Source organism: Podarcis melisellensis, assembly GCF_964234715.1.
Source record: "Podarcis melisellensis genome assembly, chromosome: 5".
Lineage (NCBI taxonomy): Eukaryota > Metazoa > Chordata > Lepidosauria > Squamata > Lacertidae > Podarcis > Podarcis melisellensis.
Window position 1 is genome coordinate 24,861,347 of NC_138537.1, and position 22,962 is coordinate 24,884,308.

Consider the following 22,962-nt stretch of genomic DNA (forward strand, 5'->3'; position numbering starts at 1 on the left):
TGTGGTGTACTCCTGTGCTGCATTCTGTAACCAGCAAGCCACTCACTTCCTCTCATCATTGTGCCATTTGAGATTTTTCCATCCTTTCATTTTTTCTTAAAGCTTTGTTTGTTTGTTTGTTTGGCTTCATAAGGATTAGCATGTAGGATATAACTTGATGGATGAGTGCTTTCAGTGCACAAAGGGTAACATGATCTAAGAGTAACCTTTCCCTGTTTTCCCTGTAGCGTCTTAACAAGACAGGAACACAATTTTCCCTTGATAATACATCAGGTGGGTTATCATCACTGGACCACAGCCCCTGTCATCCCTGACCATCAGCCGTGCTGGGTGGAGAAGATGGGAGCTTGAGATCAGCATCTCTATAGCTCCCCTGCCCTTGCTGAGATACTATTAAATTATGATGGCAGTTGTTTATTGTGGCAGTCTTCTATGGACACCACAGAAATGGTGAAATCCAACTATGCTAGTGGGACGTGCATGGATCCAGCAAGTAGCCAAAACATTTATAAAAGAGGAAAATAATTTAGTGTTGTTATATTGACATGGCTCACCTCCCCTACTCCTGAATTTATTAAGTGGCCTCAGGTAAGTTGGGGAAATGTTTTGGCCTAATAGACCAGAACTTGTGAATTCTTCACTTTCACAACTTGTCTAGCCTCCTACCACAGAGGCAATGCTAGTTACAGACCTGGTGAAATACAACCCTTGTCTGTGGCAATTGGATGTTACAAATCTGTACGTCTCATTCAATTTGCTCTGTCTAAGCCAGGCATAGGCAACCTCAGCCCTCCAGATGTTTTGGGACTACAATTCCCATCATCCCTGACCACTGGTCCTGTTAGCTAGGGATCATGGGAGTTGTAGTCCCAAAACATCTGGAGGGCAGAGGTTCCCTATGCCTGGTCTAAGCTTTCATTAAAAAATGGAAGCATTGCTAAAAGCTAGGAATGAGAAAACTGAAGACTGAACACTAGTGTGTCACAACAGTAGTTAGGCTGTACGAGTGGTAGTTAAATATGAAGCAGAATGATGTAGTGTTGTTGGCCTAAGATAAATACCAAATACTTTAATGAATGTAGAGCAGAAAATAGACGCTTGAGAGAAGAAACATGGCCTGTCAATAGAGCTTAGTATAGATATACAAGAGAGATCTGGCAGAAACAAGTATCCAATATAAAGGTGACAAGGAGCGGTAAATCTGCACTTGATAGCCCATTTAAGCAACAGGCACAAACAGTTGTTTAGCTGCATGATTTACTAATGCCATAGTTCTGCTTTATTTTTACCATCGGTAATTGCAGGTGTGGCAGAAATAGGCCGATTCTGAAAGGATTTAACGAAGTAGGAGCTCGGAAGTGCTTTCTAGTTTAAAACTACCACCATCCATTGTGATTTTGCTATTTGTGTTTAAAAAATTGAATTAGTCACCTTCCCACCGTCTTAATCTATAAAGGATAGGGGTGGTTGTTTACAGTTATGTGAAAGTTTTGCTTGCCGTCTTTGGACATTCATCACTCTCAAAATACTTAAATACAGAAGGTAGATTCAAAGGCTATTTTTAGTTTCTATTTACTGAATCATTGCTTCTTTTACCAAAAGTGTTTGCATCCCTCTGCTTGGCAGAGTTACCCTGCAGTCTGCTTGCTTCAACACACACTGCCTTTTCTGCAGCCACCTACAACAATCTCTGCTCTTTCATCTGCGGGCATCATTAGAATAGCCCTACCACACTACCTAGCAGTTCGAAAGCACGTCAAAGTGCAAGTACATATATAGGTACTGCTCCTGCGGGAAGCTAAATGGCGTTTCCGTGCGCTGCTCTGGTTTGCCAGAAGCAGCTTAGTCATGCTGGCCACATGACCCGGAAGCTGTACGCCCGCTCCCTCACCAATAAAGCGAGATGAGCGCCGCAACCCCAGAGTCAGCCACGACTGGACCTAATGGTCAGGGGTCCCTTTACCACACTACAGCTATGAGGAAATTGCTAAATGCACATGGACCATAATGCAGGGGAAACCAGTTCCAAGTTTGTTTTTGTTGAGGAGTCACTCATACCACCCCAGGCAAGGACATTTTTTCCTAACAAAAAGTATTTCTAAACTTAATACATTTGAACTGGTAAGGCTGTTACAGGGGAGTGCTGTTCCTGTTTCATTTAAATGCCTGAGCATGTATTTATAGTAGTTATAGTTTTGTCCTGGAGTTCAACAGATTCCTTCCCTGCCTTAAAACAACATGCCTCTTGAATCATGCTACTAGGAGAAAAAGCAAAATTAGAACTGGAGTCCTTAATATGGTGCTTGATGGTTTCTCACTATTGAGAGAGAGCTTCTTCCTACCTCAGGAATGTATGGTATTTCTGAACCTGAACACTTTCAGAATAAGCAAACAGCCTGCCAGTGGGAAGTACTATATAATAACTTGCACTTTTCTGTATTTGGCAACAATACAGTGGCTTTCTGGAAACACTATGCACTTTGCAATAATGTACAGGGACATGTTATAGCTGGATGAATGTAGTTCAGAGTGCTGCAGCGTGCAAGATTTGATTTTTAAAAGATATGACTTCTAAAGTCAGCTTTACGTATGACCACCCTTCTGAGCCATTCATGTAGTTGTGCTGTGTTAAACACTCATTTTTAATTATATAAGGCATTTTAATGGTGCACTAAAATTAACCCAGGCTAACAGCCCACAGAATAGAAACAAGTCTGGTTCATGTATATATACATGCTTTATAAAGCCTTGTTTGCACCACTACTCTGTTGATATGGGCGAGGAGTATATTGAGAGAAATATATTCACTTTCATGAAAGGATGGCTGTTAGGTCCTTCGTTGGCTAGGTGTCCGACAGCATTTGTGTAAGCACTTTGACCACACCTTTATGACAGCCATTGTTTTCTTAAACCAGAAATTTAGTTTTAGATGAACTACAGAAGAGAACCCAATGGAACTCGAAAACACACACATTTCCCATTCTCCTTCGTACCATATGCCACACCTATGATCTTACCATTACTATTTACCATACTTAAGTGGAACACAGAACCAGTTTTAGCCCAGCAAAAATGTAATCTTGGAACAGGCCCTACAGCAGATGCTTAATCTCTTTCACAGGCTCTGCTCTGAAAGCTTATGCTAATGTCACAGCCTACAGATGTTGAGCAGTAGGCTTGAGGGGACAGTTTCTACTGCCACTTGACAAAAGTTGAGCAGTGCTATAGGTTTTACCATGATTTCTTTTATTGTGCATGTTCAGTGCCATTTTACAGGTTAACAGTTCAAAGGTTTGCTAGTCCCAGAAGTACACAGAACTGAACAAAAGTATCTGCCATGCTATAGGTACTGTGCATAGAAGTCTGGTCAGAAGTCTTCTATAAGGCTGGAATCGACAGAAAAGCAATGGTTTTACACAGATTGCTGCTGCATGTTTTTTTGATGTCCTTACTGTAAGGCCCCTTCACTGTAGCTGCCTTAACCTCTAGTCTTTATTTTAACATAGCAAGCAAAACATGGTGGTTGGGGTTTTTTTGGGGGGGTGGGGTGAAAGGAAGAGGTAAAGCACAACAGTCCTATAGGTGTAAGCCTGGAGTATCACGCCAGTCCAGTGTCCTGTTCCCAACAAGTTCTTTTACAGGTTTTGTGCAAGAGGAGAAGATCTGGCTACTGGACACATGATTGGCACAAGGATAAGGATTCATACTTAGAACAACAGCTTTTGCTCAGTTCTTACCTGCGGTACTGCCAACAGCCTTCAGCTGAGCAGTGGGCAAAGCTGCTAGCAAGTTTAATTTGACCCTATCTGACTTTCCTAGTTGCTATAGCTGTGAAACACGTCCTTGTATTGCTGTTGTCTGTAGAGCAGATACAAGTGCGTCTCTACTGGAGGTAGGTGTCAAGTTTTTTCTTGATGTTGTCAAAGCTGTCTGCTCCCATGTAGTCAGCCTGGCCCTGCTCCCACCTCTCTTTGCGCTCTTCTGAGGATATAGCTGGCGGTGACGGCGGCGAGTTTGGCACGGCTGCAGATGAAAGTGACAAGTGGGACACGGCCTCCGCTACCTCTTCCTGAAAAGAGAGAAGAATGAGTGGGAGAGGTACCACTGCATTGTTGTAAGAAGGGGTAAGGCGTAAAGCGACAGAGCAGCGGGTAGGAAAACCAACGAGAGATTCCCATGCAAAGCAGCAAGCACCATTTACACAATGAAGGAGCTGTAAAATAATGACGGGCATATCCAAGTCAACGAGACAGCAGATGGGTAGTTTAGCAACAGGTGTAAGTTCTTCATACCTCTCTGCAGAAGCCACAAGAGAAAGCCAGTGTATAGACCAAGCCCGATAGCTGCAACAGTTCATTAGAAAGGTGAAATAGGGGAAACAGAAAGCATAGCTAAAGAACAGATCTTTCTGCAACCCAAAGGTACTGCACTTAACTCCTGTTTTCTGTATACCAAGCTTAATTGTTCAAAGCTGCACTGCATGCATGAGAAGCTAAAGCCAAGTAGTTTTGGCTAGCTAAGACAGGGAAAGCCTAGAGTCATGACAGTTCTAGCTTATCATCATTGAGAATCTGTAGGTATACCTTTCTAGTTTTATTACAATACAAAAATCCAAGATGGCAGGTACAACCCCACCATTTAGAGATAAGCAGATCAACTGCCACTTCTGTTCGCATAAGGGAGCTGATAATTGCAAGCACATCCGCATGAAAATCACTTTTTGACAAGTTTGCATATGTGGTGCTGCCAAGCACTGCAAACAACTTGAAGTGTCTGGAGGTTTCACACACGAGTCCTAACCCACCTAAGTTTGAATCTTGCCGAATCTGGATGTTTAAAGGGCAATTTGGATATCTACTAATTTCACTTCCAAAGTACACAAATGAGTGTTAAGAGGCAGAAAACCTGCTAGATCTGAATCAAATGATGACTACTGGAGATGCAGGGCTGTATCCACCATAATTCACATTTCAGACATGCCTATTGAAATTAATGGCCATGACTTGACTTGGGTCCATTTGTTTCAAAGGGTCTACCATTGAGTACAACCTAATTGGATACAACCCATAGTGCTCTGGACCACACCTAACTTGCTTACAGAATGTTAAGTAGCAGTTAGAAAGTGTTACCACCAAGCACTGTGCACGTATGATTAACAGAGTTTTCAGTAAGCATTTTGTAATGATCCATGCCAAACAATTCAGTCTAGTGAGTTTCATATGGTTCAGGCCAGTCACCATATAAGACCTCTCCAAATTGCAATAATGCAGTGTCAAGACAGCGGTTGCAGCCATCCGATCTACACCAATTTGTCTACACAGTCCAAAAATAATACAGCTGAATCTTGAAGATTCAAGGCTTATTATATTAACATTCAATCCTACTTTATGTTCATGCTTCCTGACCCCCTTTTCTTTAACAACCTTGTTAGCAAAAACTAGTATTAAACTGTAATATCTAGTAATACATTTTAGAGATGTGGGACAAACCTTTAAAGAATCTGGTTACTGATCACTTAATATAGGTAGGCCTGGCCAGTTACTGTTTAGTTTGCCTGTTAGCAAGGTCCAGAAGTGTTAAACTTATTCTGGTACCCAACCACTAATTAACAGTTGCGGCTCCAAGCCAGTGTGCGGCATTAATTAAGGGAAAAGCTAACCCATTTTTGCTGAGGTCATTATCCCTAAGTAGCCTTGTGATTGCAGGACTGCAAGCTGTTTTTGTAGCAATCATGCTAGTTTCAGGCCAAGTAATGGCTTTCTCACAAGCACAAAGAACGTGATCCTCCTACCCCCCCACAACACAATTCTCCAGTTAAGGCAGGTTAAATACATTAAGGAGACCTACCGCCTTTACACCAGTAGCTGTGTCTTTAACAACACCATGTTGATGTAGCAATGGCAAGATGTTTGTGACGAAGATGTCCCACCACATATTGAGAAACTCTGGATGAACCGCTGTGGGATCTTGAGCATCTTCTTTGACACTTTTTGCTTTGGAGTCATACGCGTAGTTCCACGGTTTCAGTCTTCCCAGGAAGTGAACCACTTTAGCATTTGTCCCAAACCTACAAATCATAGAATTTTAAGAGTTGGAAGGCAGATGTCAGGAGGAGCTCTGCTTGATGGGTGGCTGCAGAAGGGAGCACTTTGTCATGGCTCCTCCACATACCTAATCCGTTCTACAAAAAAAGCAACTAACCTTTGTAAGCTGCTTTAAGTTGATTTGATTTTTTAAAAAAAAGTATACCAAGACTAGAACTTCATTTTGTATGCATTAAATGCAACAAACAATAGTAGCTGTTGTAAGACCACCAGAAAGCCACCACTACAGGGATTTCATACAAGTATTTATCCTTTTAAATTTGTGTCTGAAGATCTTACGGCAGTTAGCAGAAAAATACAAAAATACCTATCCCGATGCCTGCCCTTTGGGAAGGAAACAAGATGATCAATGGACCTGAAGTCAGGCAGACCAAATCTGGAGGTCAAGTCTAGGGTCAAGAGCAGTTAAGCCACTGAATGTTGAAGCTTTCGGTTGAACATAAAAAAAAGAGAAGGGAGCGAGAATGGAAGGAATTTGCCTGCTTGAGCCCATGACTGCTTATAGTATCACGGGAGGCAAGCATGGGAAAAAGAATGCATATTCCAAGGTTAACACTCTTTCCCCCAGCAATGTAGCAACAACACAAGCTGAGAGACTTGTTCCTGAGTGCTATTGCTCCAAAGCATAATGAGAAAAGGTTTAGGGCTAAATGGAAGGGGAAAGATGTCCCCTGCAAACCCCATGCAGTAATAAATAGGACACCTTTTCCAGGTTAAAGTACCGAAAAAGAAGAAAAGAAATGTTATTTAAAAAGGCTTTTCAATTTTGACTTCTCATCTCTAAGTTGCTTTGGTCGTTTCACATGACAGTTTGCATCAGTTTTCATAGTTCACTGGTCTAGGAGATACTTGAATAATTTTACTATAGGGAGTTAGGCCAGCAGCTGGTTGTAGATTCTGGATGAAATTATTATCCCCTCCCTTGTTGACTTCCAGCAGAGTTATAGAATGATTTGGACAATCTGTCTGTCTGTCTGTCTGTCTGTCTGTCTGTCTGTCTCTCTCTGTGTGTGTACGCTGACTAGCCAAAGTCAAGCTCAGAGCAATGGAGGGGCAGAGGCTGAACTAGAAAGCAGCCTGTTGGGGTATGTGGGAAGATTGAATGAGCTGTTAGGTATACATCAGGTCAACTTAGTAGGATTCTAATGGGCAACTCATTTGACGAGTAACATGCATTCTAGGCCTGCCGTATAGTAATTTGATCCCATTTGTCCACTGCCAACGGCCTTTCCGCCTGAGCAAAATGCTAAGTTAGCTACCTGAACCTATTTGGAACCCTGACATCACTGCTTGAAGGATTTTATTTAAGAGGCTGAGGTTTGCACCTGTTTTTGATAAATCCCCTTTTCCATTCTAAAAAGCCAGCAGATTAGATGTGATCATAACAGGGTTTAAAATGTCATTCATTCCGTGAGCTGTAACTGCTTGGCACAGCTTGAATCCCCTGGGTGGGGACATCTTATATTCAGATTCATTCTCCCTGAAAGCCACAAGTTTCCCAGAGACTCAGGCTTTCAAGCTGTCACTTGAACGGGCAGAGGAATGGCCTTGGGTCCACCAAAAGCAGAGACAACAAACCTGACCTCAAAACAGAAAGGAGGTGAATCATAGGAACCAGGTATCACATGATTCAAGTAAGTCAACAGCTTAAAGACACAACACCACAATACCATACACTGAGCCAGATATTCTCTCCACCAACCACTCAGTACTATGTATTCATTCCAGTTCGCATGGACTTCCAAGAATAAGTCTTCTAATTTTAACTTGACAGTGCCTTCATATGATGCTGCGATCACAAGACATTTTGAACCTGAGCCACTGAACACACTGCTTACGTTAGCTGCTCCACAGAACTCTAGTTACTTGATGTTGCCTGGAGACTTGCTCATACAAATCGCTCATTAACTTCTGGATATATGAGTGGTATGGGTTAAGATATTTACTTAAACCTTACCATTTCCAGGGAGAATTTAAATCTGGACTCTTTACGGCTGGCATCATAAGGGACTTAAGGCTACGATCCTATACTCATTTACTTGGGAGTAAATCCAACTGAATTGACAGGGCTTATTTCTGAATAGACCCATAGAGGCTGGCACTGTAAGTTTTAAATGTAGGATGCGACTTTATTGTGCATCGTGTCTACTCAAAGGAAACACACACACACACTGTGCCTCAGTGTTCAACAGCTCACAATACAGTGGTACCTCTGGATATGAACATCTCCGGTTGTGTATCCTTCAGGACGTGAACACAGCAAACCCAGAAGTATTTTTCCAGGTTTCGCCACATGCACATGCGCAGAAATGGTTCCGCTGGTTGTGGAAACCTCGGGATCCAACTGGAGCTCTGGAATGGATCCCGTCTGCAACCAGAGGTACCACTGTATATCCTGAAGTCCTAGGCTATCTTAGTATTACCTTTTTAAAAAGACATTCTCATTCCTTTTCCAAAGGATTCTACAGAGTACCCGTATTGCATTTCTGTATGGACACTGCAATGCCCACTTGCCCACACGATCAGAGGTGGCAACTGAACAGAGCCATTTGTTGTTCTAACCTATTTCTCTCCCAGCAGTGGCTGGGGTGGGGTGGGGGGTTTGAAAGCAGGCCTCTCCAACAGCCCTGTTGGCACTCAGTCTCAAGCAAACGTGGACTACATTTGTGGAGGTTTTAGACAATTGGGCAGTATTCAAAAGTGGCTTATATCTTGCATTACCGGTCCTTTCTGCGACGGTAGGAGAGCTCCTATACTAAGGGTGGGGTGACCATCCCTGGGCCACACGGGATGCAGTTTTAGGGTGGGTATTAGCAGCTTTGGAAGGAGCAGGGTCATGGGCACCTCCCACATGGACCCAGGGGTTTCAACATTCCATGTAATGGATGTAAAGTAGGCACACTGCAGGACCTCCATGATATGAAGCCACATCAGGACAAGTCCTCAGAACAAAGATCAGGAAGCTAGGTGAAGCTGTATTACAACTCCTGTTCTTCCTGGCCACTGGGCTAGGCTGGATGTGACCAATGGTTCCCCAGTCCTGCCTTTGAAGACATTATATTTGTTGTAAACACTGTTGGCCCAGATGGCTGTCACAAGATAAAGAAGTGGGAAAGACCTCATACAATCCACCCCCAGCTGTAATCAACATATCTTAGGTATTTAATTTAGAACAGATTGAAGTCTACTAGCAAAATCAGACTTACAAATAACTTCCTGTCCTAGATGAGGTATGAACACTTTCATATCAACAGGTCAATCTCTCGTTTCGACTATATTTGCTCTTGCTTGATGGCACCTTGCAGGAACAAGCAGAGACCAGACTGGTCTCCACTTTGGAAACAGCCTTCACATAATATGAACAGAAGAAACCACATACATAATTTTATACATTTTGTCCACTTACGCTTTAAATGCTGGGAGATAGGAGTAGATTGAAATACTGCTTAAGTTATAAATAAATGGCAGGTGCTTGCTGATGTCTGTAGTTGCCCAACTGCTGAAGAAAGTGTTTAATAAACCCTGGTCCCCACCTGAAAGAGAGACATGATAAGAGTTTAACAGGGGCCATGACAATGCATAATTGAGCAACCCAATGACAACAACTCTAAGTGCTAGTTGTCCCCTTGTCTAATGTGTGCAAGATGTGTGCAAGCACGAGTGACTCATGAGTTTGTATTCTTGCCTCCAAACTGCTGGCATTTTACCCAAGGCAATTGCTTCAGTGAGCTGAGAAGGGGTTGTGTGTGTCATACAGTACGCCTTCAGATTATTTCGCAGTATGGAAAGCAATAGATGTCACAGGGCCTTGTGTGTTGTGCAACTCAGCCTAGCCAATTCTGGAGAGAAGCAAGGCAGCAACTATGATAGGGTGGTACCTCTGGTTACGAACTTAATTCATTCCGGAGGTTCGTTCTTAATCTGAAACAGTTCTTAACCTGAGGTACCACTTTAGCTAATGGGGCCTCCCACTGCTGCTGGCGCATGATTTCTGTTCTCATCCTGGGGCAAAGTCTGAGGTACTACTTCCGGGTTAGCATAGTCTGTAACCAAAAGTGTTTGTAACCCAAGATACCACTGTATTGTCAAAGTGGTGTATTGCCCTTAAGTGAGGGGTTTTATTTATGTATTCATTCATTCATTCAATTTATATGCCACCTTTTATAATATTGTACTGGGATCTTCTGATAAACACATTACAGAACATCAATGATAAAAACGTAATAAAAAACATACTGACAGACAGTCTAATAATAAAATAGTCATAACAACAGTCCTCCCCGCCCCCCACAGGCCATTGATTATTTAATAGGCTGGGTAAAGAGAATGTTTTTGCCTGGTGCATAAAGACATGTTGTAATGGCACCAGGTGAGCCTCTCTGGGGAGAGCATTCCACAGTCTGGGAGCCACCACAGAATATGCCAGTTCCTTTGTTGCTACCCTCTGAACCTCTCTAGGATAGGGGACATAGAGATGGGCCTCAGATGACAAGTGCAGGGTCTGGGTCGGTTCATACAAGGCAAGGTGATCCTTAAGGTCCTGAGGTCCTGAGCTCTGTAAGGCTTTATAGGTCAACACCAGCACTTTGAATTGAGTCCAGAAACTAATTGGCAGCCAGTGCAGTTGTGCCAGGATTGGTGCTATATGCTCAAACCATCTTATTCTGGTGAGCAATCTGGCCATTGCATTTTGCACCAGCTGAAGTTTCTGAACCGTCTTCAGAGGCAGCCCCATGTATGACATATTGCTGTTCAAGAGTTAAGGACACCAACTTTTAATTAGTTAGAAAAATCTATAAAAATTTTTTAATTGAAACACTATCTTAAGAGGTGTATGTAAGAAAATCAATAAAGCAGATAAAAGTCAGAAACACACTTTTAAAAACAAACATACAAAACTAAATCAGATCTGGTGAAAGAAAAGAGTTTCCAGCAGGCATAAAAAACACCTGGAGACATCTACATAACGTCACTAAGCAGAGAGTTCCAAAACATAGGTGTTACCATGCTGAAAGCTCAACTCTTTGCAAATGTAGAATGAGCATTATATGACATTTCTAAAAAGCACATGTTCCACAGATCAAAGCTGTCAGATAGGCACAAATGGGACCAAACAGTCCCTCAGGTAAACAGGTCCCAAATACTTAATGCAGTTGCTCCAGTGACCCAATTAATGACTGTGTTCAGAACTAGAGCCAAAGCCACAGCAAAACTTGGCAGACCCAAGCAGAATTTGTATGTCTGAGACAGAGCTAGGACAGAAACGTCTGGGTTTTAGGTGTAGCCTGGGGAAAATGAAGTTCATGGCTTTTCAGGCATCCATAATCGTTACATCAGTTGTTACTATTTGGATCGATAAAATACTGGCAGACAGCTTCTATTATTATTGTTGTTGTTGTTGTTGTTGTTGTTGTTGTTGTTGTTGTTGTTGTTAGTCAATGGTCAGGGATGGTGAGAGTTGTAATCTAATGACTTCTGGAAGGCCACAGGTTCCCCGCTCCACATCAAACAACAACTGCTCAGATCCATTTCAGTTTAAGGCAGCAGGAATTCCAGATAAGCCAATACATTCTCAACATCATTTAACAATAACTAAATGTAGGAACTATTACATAAGACTGATAGTAGCTTTTAACATTTCATTTACACAAGGAGGGACAAACTGTCCACACTACTTAGAAGCTCAGGACTGCAATACTTCAAGGACCGCCTCTCTCCATATGAACCAACCTGCACCTTGCGATCATCACCTGAGGCCCTTCTTCGTGTGCCTCCTTCATGAGAGGTCTGGAGGGTGGCAACACAAGAACGGGCCTTTTCTGCAATGGCTCCCTGTTTGTGGAATGTTCTCCATAGGGAGGCTTCCTTGGCACCTTCACTACATATCTTCAGGCACCAGGCAAAAACATTCCTCTTCTCCCAGGCCTTTGTCTAATCAGACAATCTATGACCTTTTAAACCAGGGGTCAGCAACCTTTTACAGCTGTGGGCCAGTCCACCATCCCTCAGACCATGTGGTGGGCCAGACAATTTTTTTTTTTGGGGGGGGGGGAAATGAACAAATTCCTACAGCCAGAGATGCATTTTAAATAAAAGCACACATTCTACTCATGCAAAAACACGCTGATTCCCGGACCATCCGTGGGCTGGATTGAGAAGGTGATTGGGCTGTATCTGGCCCATGGGCCTTAGGTTGCTTACCCATTTTAAACACACTCTGTGTGTGTGGTGGGGGTATTTTTTGTTTGTTTGTTACTATTTTTGTGGTTTTATATTGTAAACCACCTTGTGATCCTTGGGTGAAGGACAGAATATAATTTTTAATAATAAGAAGAACCACCACCACCTATAAGTTATTGGATGTATTGGTTCTGGACACTTAACCCATAAATTCTGACTTTGTCACCTGTCTGCCTCCTGGAAATAATGTCATTTCTGAACTCTGTAGTAGCAAGCATATCCTACTGTTTGGTGTTTGAAGTGTTAAGCCCAATGCCCTTTTATGTATCTGAACTATTCCTCTAAAGAGGTGCATTGCTTTGTTTTTTCTCACTAGCAGGAGAAAGATTTCTGAAACGGAATTCTTTCCATATGCTTCTTTTCAAAGAGGCAGATTGAAGTATACTAGGATTGCTTTCTACAGACTCAAGATTACCACTTATAAAAGATTATCAAATTCTTACTGGAGTTCTGGTTCAGTCCTTCTTGTATCAAGTTTATAATCTAGATTCAGGGCTACTTGCTGGCAAGGATTTCACAAAGCTAGGAAAGAAAAGCCCCCAGATGCTGCACACATTTCTAAGGAAATTACAGCTTCATTTCTATTTCTAGTTCCCACAGCAGAAATATGTCGCTCGAGGTTTGCTTTCAAATGCGCATCAGAGTTTACCCATTTATAATGTTTCCACTTCGAATGAAATTCAACACACTTGCTTCTCTCTCTCCCTCCCTCCCCTGGATAAATTCAAAACTATCTTATTATGCCAAAGCCAAATGAGTGAAATACAGTCAGAAAGAACACAACACTTCTACTTGTGTTTTGTTCCAGACAAAACACCATGAAATCACTATTCTTCTTACTACAAGCCTTCTCATATCCATGCCAGCTCTACTGGTGCCAGTGCTTAAGTTACAGCACAGACAGTAAAGTGATTCAAAAGCATAGTCCCAAATAACTCTTGCTATTTGACATGGGTACTTTATTTCGCACTCCCTGTTATTTTTCAAACAAATGCATCTGGTGGAAAGCAACTGAAATCAGGACAAGAACTGCCTCTTAGGACTTTCTCTTAGCTTCCACTGAAAGCAATTCCGAAAGTTAGAAAGTAACTTTAGTAGCAAGTTTAATCTATGAGAATGCAGCCCTATAATGCTTTCCCCCCGATCCAGACTAGCTAGGATTGCATTCCCATGGTAATCCATTCATGGTGGTGTCAGTATCTAGTCTGCATGTATATTTTATAGCAAACTGAAGCCAATTCAACTGTGCAGCTATGAACAGAAGCAAAGCTTTTTGCTTCTAAGTAGTGTAAATAGCCTTTCCCTAGGCAGAGTGTTCCCATGTACATGAACCATCCAATATAATAGCAAAGAACAACCATCATCTTCACCATTTCCTACACAGAGAATTTTGTTAAAGAACAAAAGCATTCCATCACAAGCAGCAGAGTTTAGCCTTGTTAACAATGAAAACGATGCTATACAAACAAGCAAGCAAGAAAAGCTCAGGGGTGTCACCCAATGTGGAATGTCTAATTTGTGTGACTTCTTGAGCCCTGGAGGCTCTTTCCTACTGCACTCTCTTGCTTGCAATACATTATGGCCCTGTTGGGTGTGCCCATGCAAGTGGCTAGCCTAAGCAAGAAAAGGATGCATTTATTTATAAGTCTATCTCCTAGCAAAAGGGTTTCCCTTCAAGGTTCAAGCAAGCCTAGTGCACCTTCACATTAAGCTAGCCTTCCCCAGGTGATTCTGCTTCCCCAAGTTCAGGTTCTCTTTTTTCTAACAAATACTCAATATCCCATACTTTTGGAGCATACTCAGTCCACACTGGACTTTCGTTGGGGGGGGGCATTCTTTTTAACTTTCGCAAATGTCAGGGTTGCCCTTCTACAATAATTCTGTTCACTACAGCAATTGTGAAGCCACCATCGGTCAAGCATGATGAACAACAAACCTCTCCCCACCCAATCTTTACGATGTGGACGTTGGCAAGGATGGTCCTAAGCAATTGCTTGGTGATCCTGGTCACCTCCCTATGTCCAAAGCTGGGAGAAAGGTTGCAGAACCAAGGCACCTGGGGGCTAAAAACTGGCAGCTGATCTTCCCCAACAGCCTCTTTTGTTTGCTTGGTCACTGCTGTCTGAAGGTGCTCCAAACATCTTTGCTTGAGCTACTACTATGCTTCATTCCCCATCAGCTCTTATAGTAGAGGCTGCCTAACGGCACTTGAGGCAACTTCAAGCTGGAACACAACCTGCCTGGAAAAGGCTGAAGTGTGCAAATGTTTGACTGGAAACACAAATAGTAACTTTCCCCTCTTGTTTCCCATTAGCTCCAGTCTTATTTCTACCCAAGTTCACTCTTAGAAGCAGTAATTACCTTTTGGTCCATCCAATGCTATAATGGATGTTTGAACCCTTGTGTTAAGTAGTATAGCTGCAGATATTTGTTTTAGAGTGGTCTGAATGGGAAAATTTTCATCTCTACCACTTTTCTCTGCCAGGGATTGAATTGGTTCCAAAATAAATAAATAAATGACTGGAACCTTTAGAATATTATTTTAACCTTCTTACTATGTACACTGAGAGTTAGTGGGATTTAGTAGGACAGTGGAGACCATGGTTCATATCTCCACTCACCCATGAAGCTGGTTGTGATTCCTTGAGCCCATCACCTTCCCACAGGCTAATCTACTTAACAGGTTTGTTGTAAAGATAAAAAAATAGGGAGTGGGGACAATGTTTGCTACCTTGAATCTCTTGGTGGAAAATGGGATATCATGCAATATAGATATGATGAGAAGGGAGATATAAACACATAACAAACTATTTTAACATTTTGTTTAAAAGCTTGGCTGACGTATTTATAATGGTGAAATATTATTCCTGCAACAGGATTCAACAAGTCAATCCCGGGTGATTTGTTAGATGTATTAGCCAGGGATGAGGGCAAGTATTCAAAAGGCAGGAGTGAACTTGAAACGCAACCTCCTCCTGCTCAAAAAAGCTGTCTGAAACTATATATAACATAGCTCTACCCCTCTGAGTTGTAGCTGCAGGCAGCAGTGCTCAACTTCCATTGACAAGGCAGCTGCATCTTTCTCCTTATCTGCATCTTTGGAGATAAGGAAGGCGTAATCAGGCTTCCTCAACCTCGGCCCTCCAGATGTTTTTGAGACTACAGTTCCCATCATCCCTGACCACTGGTCCTGCCAGCTAGGGATGATAGGAGTTGTAGGCCAAAAAACATCTGGAGGACTGAGTTTAAGGAAGCCTGGCATAAATGGATTCCAGCCTTAATCTGACAATTCACTGCAAATAACTCCATGAGCAGGTACAGTGAGGGGGGAAAAGTATTTGATCCCCTGCTAAATTTGCCTGTTTGCCTTTTGACAAAGAAATGACCAGTCCATAATTTTAATGGTAGGCTTATTGTAGCTGTGAGAGACAGAATAACAGGAAATCTCTCAGAAACCCAGAAGACAAAAGTCAGAGATTGATGTGCATTATAATGAGTGAAATAAGTATTTGATCCCTTTGCAAAATATGACTTAGTACTTGGTGGCAAAACCCTTGTTGGCAATTACAGAGATCAGACATTTCTTGTAGGTGCCACCAGGTTTGCACACATCTCAGGAGGTGTTTTGTCCCACTCCTCTTTGCAGATCCTCTCCGAGTCAGTAAGATTTCAAGGATGGTGTGTAGCTACTCGAACCTTCAGCTCCCTCTACAGATTTTCAATGGGATGAAGGTCTGGAGACTGGCTAGGCCACTCTAGGACCTTAATGTGCTTCTTCTTGAGCCATTCCTTTGTTGCCTTGGTTGTGTGTTTCGGGTCATTGTCATGCTGGAAAAGCCATCCTTGACCCATTTTCAGTGCCCTGGCTGAGGGAAGGAGGTGCTTACCCAAGATTTGATGATACATGGTCCCATCCATCATCCCTTCGATGCGGTGAAGGAGTCCTGTCCCCTTAGCAGAAAAACACCCCCAAATATGTCCCCCTCCATGTTTGACGGTGGAGATTGTCTTTTTGGGGTCATAGGCAGCATTCCTCCTCCTCCAAACATGGCGAGTTGAGTTGATGCCAAAGAGCCATCTGACTACAACACTTTCACCCAGTTCTCTGGGTCATTCAGGTGTGCATTGGCAAACTGCAGACAGGCCTGTACATGTGCTGTATTGAGGAAGGGTACTTTGCAGGCTCTCAGTCTTTCACGGCGCAGTGTGTTACCAACTGTTTTCATGGTGACTATGGTCCCAGCTGTCCTGAGATCATTGACAAGTTCCTCCTGTGTAGTTCTGGGCTGCTTCATCACTGTTCTCCCGATCACTGCAACTCCACGAGATGAGATCTTGTATGGAGCCCCAGACCAAGAGAGGTTGACAGTTATTTTGTCAACCTCTTCTATTTCTTCCATTTGTGAATTATTGCACAACTGTTGTCACCTTCTCACCAAGCTGCTTGGCAATAGTCTTGTAGCACAGTCCAGCCTTGTGCAGGTCTACAATCTTGTCCCTGACATCCTTGGACAGCTCTTTGGTCTTGGTCATGGTGGCTACTTTGGAATCTGCTGGATTGATTGCTTCTGGTGACAGGTGTATTTTGTACAGGTACTGTAATGAGCTGGGATTACAGGTAAGACCTCTCCTTTACAGCAGGTGCTTCTAATCTCAGCTTGTTACATACAGTGAAGATACCAAGTAGCCTGACATCTGGCTGGTTGATAGGGGATCAAATACTTATTTCACTCATTATAATGCACATCAATCTTTGATTTTTGTCTTCTGGGTTTCTGGGGTTTTTCCTGTTGTTATTCTGTCTCTCACAGCTACAATAAACTTACCATTAAAATTATGGACTGGTCATTTCTTCCTCAGAGGGAAAACGGGCAAATTTAGCAGGGCATCAAATACTTTCCCCCCCTCACTGTATTCTGGGTGACTATAGAGGGCCTGAAAATATGGTACCCCACTTCCTACTATGGGTGCATTATGCAAAAGGCATTACGGCACTCCCAGCTCTCTACATGCTAGTTTTGGAACTGGTTTTTCCACACTGTTCTGCGATGGTCAAAAGAGGGTTCCCTTGACTATACCATTCTCCCAGCAGATATATAATGGCACTTGCACAGCAAAAGAGCAACCAGTGAGAATTCCCTTCTACTTCTGTTCTCCAAAGCATCTGCAATACTTCCTATTTGACTATTGAGCGACTGACTTTTTATAAGTTGAAGCCATCCAAAAGTAGCCATGCTTTAAAATATCAATTTTCCTGTTTTAATTATTTACTTCTTGGCTCACGCCATGACTTGGGTTCCGTGTCCGGTAAGGAAGCTGGCAGAACTAGGAAATAAAGCAGCGTTGGTTTTACATGGAACAGAACCACAAGAACCACTATCAGATATATGAAAGCTCTTGGAAGTTAAAGGAAAAATCCGAAGCTTTGAAAGACTCTCTCCTTGTAGTTATTTCAATCAAATACAGACAGCCGATTTATCGACAGATTACCTACTTCCCTCTGACTGCACTTCAGTCAATTTAAGGAAATCTTATTAATGTTTCATATATCCATTGAACTAAAACCCCAATCTATAGAAAGCTTTCAAAAAGCACAGAGTCGTTCAAGCATTAAATATTTCCTACATAGTGGTTTTTTTTGAGTCACAGTACAACATTCACAAAGTATTAAAAAAAAAAAAAAGCTCTTCCCACAACTGCTCAGAACCAGTTAGGCACATACCATCAAAGCTGCCTTTCTCTGTTGCAAGTTGTAACAGTTGATTGAATGTTTCAATGGAAGGCCGATAGACAAAAACTCCTGAATTGAAACAGTCTGGCCAGCCTGGATCTGGTGCTGCTGAAAGCTCTTCTCTTTCAAAAAGTTCATCAATATTTGACAATACCTAGTAAACAGGAAGAAAGTTTGGGGGTACAAATTTACTATTCCAGCCGTGAATGCAATGATATACCGTATTTTTTGCTCTATAAGACGCACGTTTTCCCCTCCAAAAATTAAGGGGAAATGTGTGTGTCTTATGGAACGAATGCAGGCTCCATGGCTTCAACGAAAGCAACGCGAAGCCAGGAGAGGCGCTGCGCAGAGAAGCAGAGATTTTTTTTCTTGTTCTCCCCCTCTAAAACTAGGTCGTCTTATGGTCGGGTGTGTCCTATAGAGCGAAAAATACGGCAAATCCCCTTTCTCAGAGTACTGCACAGTTTAAGACTTGCTACCTGGGCATAGTTTTTCCCTGGGGAAAAGTACATTTCATTCTATGCAGTCAAGCTCCAAGAACTTCTTCCTTGCAACTGCAGAAAAACCATGTTGCCCTTACTTGCCCAAGCTTTGCAGTGGTGAGAAGAAACTGCTCTCTAGACAATGCAGACACTTCTGAGATTCTGTGAGGTTGCCCCACAGCTTACATTAGGAACTTCTCATGCAACCTAGCTTCTGTTGACATCACTGCCCATATACTGGCAGAGGAAGGAGATGCTGCTGGCACAAAACAGCTGGGTGCATTCAATGCCGTGGGTTAAGTTTAGCTTCTCTTGCAGGATGCTGGTGAGCACAGAGGTCTCAAGTCAAGCATGGCAAAACAATCTGTTTTAATAATACGCACACGACTCAGGTTGCTGCATAAATATCCACCTAAAACTTTAAGAGATCCAGCAAACAAATGTGTTCTTAAACAAGTAGTACATACCATCGTGTCTGCATCCATGAAAACGCATTTTGAGTACTGTATTAGTTCCCAGCAATGGAGTTTTGTCAATGTAATACCAAGCTCGGGCCTTTTCAACAGTGCAAGATGGGCTGAGTCTCCGCTGTCCAAGATATCCACTGGCTTTACTTCATCAAAAACTTTTTCCAATACTTTCCTATTGAAACGAATGGTCATAATTTACACCAATGCTCAGTGCTTGCTCTCAACCATATTAACTCCCACCTCTGCACAGATCTTTTGAGAAAGGAGATTGCTTTATTCCATTTCCGCTCATGAACACATCTTTAGGAATTTGCCTAGCCATGTGGCAACTTTCTAAAGAGCACATCTTCAGGTAATGCTCTTGAAAGGCCGTGAATTAGTAGCATGGAAGGACTGTCAGCCTATATAGGACCTGCATAAACCCACACAGACATATGGGTCTGAAAGATCTAGGAACACACGTGATAAGACAGCTGGCTATTTTAAGCTGCAGGAGCTGAGGAAGGAGCTTTTAGAGACTGTGCAAAGACTTCTGGACAGCAGCTGAGATATTCATACAACATCCAATTTGGTTACAGAATACACTGTACGTCAGCACTGTTGGAACACCAATAAAATTTAAAAATGAAGCTCCTACGATATTTTGATTCTGCGCTATTATGTTGTAGCAATGACTTTCATTTGGACACTGGACCCTGCTGCAGTGCACTTACAATTTGTGTAATTCCTTCAGTTCCCTCTAAATCCATATGGCATTTTAGAGAGGGACTTCTAAAGATTAGGTTTTATGGAAATGCTTATGTACAACTTTTTTATTATGTATGCATAGTAAACACACCATTTACATTGCATGTAAAAAGCAGCTACTAAAACATGACACAAATATATTTGAGTGATCAACTGCTACATGCACAAAAGGGTTAAATGCAGAAGCAACTATGCTGTTAATAAACAGGAAAGCATTCTACAACTCTACATTTGAAGAGTATTGAGACAATATCTGAACATTTGTATTTCTACTGTGCAGAGTCAACTTTGGGTAGGACAGGGGACCTGTTTGCCAAAAACTAATTGAAGACCAGTCAAGACAAGGCCTGGTTTTGTAGTTCTTTGATGTCAGAAGCTTAAATTGCTTCTTCAAATTCAGAGCTTATAAGAAACCGTAATACTGCAAGCAGTAGCATATTGGGGATGTTTCTCACATTACCTTCTGCTGCTCTATTCCTAACTACAAAAGTAGAAAAATTTTCTTCCAGTAGCACCTTAGGGACCAACTAAGTTTGTTATTGGTATGAGCTTTTGTGTGCATGCACACTTCTTCAGATGGTATACCAATAACAAACTTAGTTGGTCCCTAAAGTGCTACTGGAAGGAATTTTTTTTACGGCTACCTACCTGTAACTGCAAAAGTAGTTTCAGAATCCTCAGACCACAGAGATGATTACTGTAGCAATCCCTCCCCACACTAATATCACCCCAGTTTCTAGGAGAGGTACTGGTGTGTGGAGGAGCTGCAGTGTGGGATGTTATCACTTGGATAGTGTACAGGTTGTAACTTGCACTGTGGGAGAGAAGGGAGACAAGCCAGGCAGCCAGCTAAACCAGCCCCCACTTGTTAACTTCATCACTGCCACCAAGTGGATATTATTTTTCTTTGTCTCTACTAAACAGCCCTTTAAGCAGCCCAACCAACTCCCAATACCAGGTAGAGCAACATGGGACTTAAGGCATGGGTCAACTGCACAGATCAATTCCTCCCCACCCCCCAACAAAACAACTGTAGAGTTGGAAAGGACTGTGAGGATCCTGCAATGCGGAAATCTTTTGCCCAAATATGTTGTAAAGTTTTGTGAAGCAAAATGTCTGAATGGCTTGAGGAAATTATTTTAGAAAAAAAGTAATCTTGCAGTCTGAATTAAAAAGAGATTTTCTAGATCTTTTCCTTAACCAAGACAATACTTGGGGGGAGTAAACTATCTCAGCACAGCTTCAGTTTTTTTACTTGAATGGGAATTTCTCTTCCAATTAGAATTAATAGGGATTTTATTGGGGAGGGAGAAATAAGTCACATCTGTTTTGTTTCCTTTCAGTAAAAAAATGGTAAAGGATATACTACTGTGTTAACAGATATTTCCATTTGTCTAGCTAAAATAAAATCAGCCCCAAAAATGCTCCTAAAGAGAGTTCACCTAGTTCAGTTTCTCTCTACAGTAGAACCTCTACTTATGTTCCGCTCTACTTAGGCCAGTTCCAAGTTGCGACTGCGGCAAACCCGGAAGTAAACACTGGGTTTGCCGTGATATGCGTGCTCACAGAAACGGCCGCTGTCTGCACATGCACAGAAGTGGGCTGCCGCTGAATGAACCTGCGCACAATGGCACTTCTACCAGCGACCCGTTTCACCATAAGGACGGGCCTCTGGAATGGATTGTGGTCGTAAGTAGAGGTTCCACTGTACTAGGCAGAGACTAACCCAAACTTCTTATTTTAGTGGCTTGACTAGTCAAGTATCGTTTGTTATGCACCTTACCTCATGGGATCCGAGACATGGGGAGTGATCAGTACCGTCAACTTCTTTGTTGTTCTGTGGTTTCGCAGTGAGGACCCCAGTACAAGTGCTCCTTTCACATATGAATCGTTTGTGGCTAGTGTCACAAAAGACTGGTCTTAAGGAGAAAAAAGACACATTAAGTCACCTTAGTAGCAAGGACTGGAGGAGTTTAGTTCATATGTTCTTAAGTTCAGCACAAAGGATCTCATTCTCAGACTAACCGAAACCTCCAAATCTCAGGAGCAGCATGTATCTAAACAATGGTTTCCGGAAGACAACAGGGAGGGCTGGTGCCTTCATCCTCCTGCATCAGCCTGGCCAAGTGGGAACAGAATATGGGACAGACCCTTGCCTGCTCCAGCAAGGCTTTTAAGTTAACTTTATTTCACATGCATAATGCAAGATGCTTTCATTCCATTAATTTATATACTAATGTTCAGCTTGGACATTTAGGATATGGGAGTTCATGGGACGTATCCTATACAGTAAGTGGAAGTTAACCCCAGTTTGCCAATAATATCCTTTTAGTGTGCTTTATTTGAATTCCTTTGCAACAAAGGAGGCACAAATTAACTAGATCCCCCACAGACTTCTAGCAGCTCAGTTTGCATACTTGTAACTTACAGAGTTCTAGTTGTTACAAGCCTTTGTTAAATGTATCTGATTTTTTCATTTACACCATTTGACCACAAATTAGAATACACGTATTAATCACTGGAGTTATGTAAGTTGGAATATATAGAATAATATTCCTACTTATTAAAGGATGAATTCTTACGCTTGAGCATAGCATGATCTTAGTAACTTCGTCCCAGTAATAAATCACTGTTCTCTAAGTCTCAGTTGGGCAATAGCTGACATTCCATCTTTTTAGCAGCTTTAGCTATTCATCCTCACTCAGTGTTTAATTGCTGTTACAGTCTGCACAGTGTGGTGCCAAAGTTTTAAATATTTACATCTTACACAGAGTACGTTTAAGGTTCTGGCTGTGGAAGCTGGAACGCTTTGCCTATTAAGCAGGTCCAAATTTCAATTTTTAAACTACTACTGCTACTAGCCATACTGCTTAGAGTTCTCTGTATACCAGCTGAACAACCTATCTTCACCACCTTTACTGTAACAATTTGGGCTGTTGGCAAGTTAATCTAATGGATTATGCAGAAATGGCAAAAATGACAATGAAATTAAGAAGAGGAGACGATAATGAATTTAAGGAAGAATGGAAAAACTATTGCATATATACAGAAGCAATGTACACAGGTTAATACATTAGCAGGGTTTTAAGATTACCGTACTTGTACTTTTATTATGAATGGATAATCAGTGATTTAAATATGATACAAACTTAATTATGGACACGCAGTATCTTGATAAATAATAA

The 22,962-nt window shown here is 42.0% G+C and overlaps 1 protein-coding gene across 6 annotated transcripts in view; it reads right to left on the reverse strand.

Annotated features, from left to right (window-relative positions):
• Nucleotides 1-3,225: 3,225 nt before the first annotated feature.
• The window catches only part of GYG1 (glycogenin 1), a 28,513-nt gene continuing 8,776 nt past the window's right edge, over nt 3,226-22,962 (reverse strand). For 3 of the 6 annotated variants that reach the window (XM_081911269.1, XM_081911271.1, XM_081911266.1), the window contains exons 2-9: nt 21,561-21,696; nt 19,028-19,202; nt 18,067-18,229; nt 17,616-17,669; nt 9,511-9,637; nt 5,848-6,067; nt 4,293-4,343; nt 3,226-4,069 (exon numbers count right to left, since the gene is read on the reverse strand). In XM_081911269.1, coding sequence (XP_081767395.1) covers nt 3,884-4,069; nt 4,293-4,343; nt 5,848-6,067; nt 9,511-9,637; nt 17,616-17,669; nt 18,067-18,229; nt 19,028-19,202; nt 21,561-21,696 — 1,112 coding nt within the window. In that variant the 3' untranslated portion in view covers nt 3,226-3,883. The remainder of the gene's footprint in view (nt 4,070-4,292; nt 4,344-5,847; nt 6,068-9,510; nt 9,638-17,615; nt 17,670-18,066; nt 18,230-19,027; nt 19,203-21,560; nt 21,697-22,962) is intronic. The other 3 variants (XM_081911268.1, XM_081911267.1, XM_081911270.1) reach the window with 3 other exon arrangements.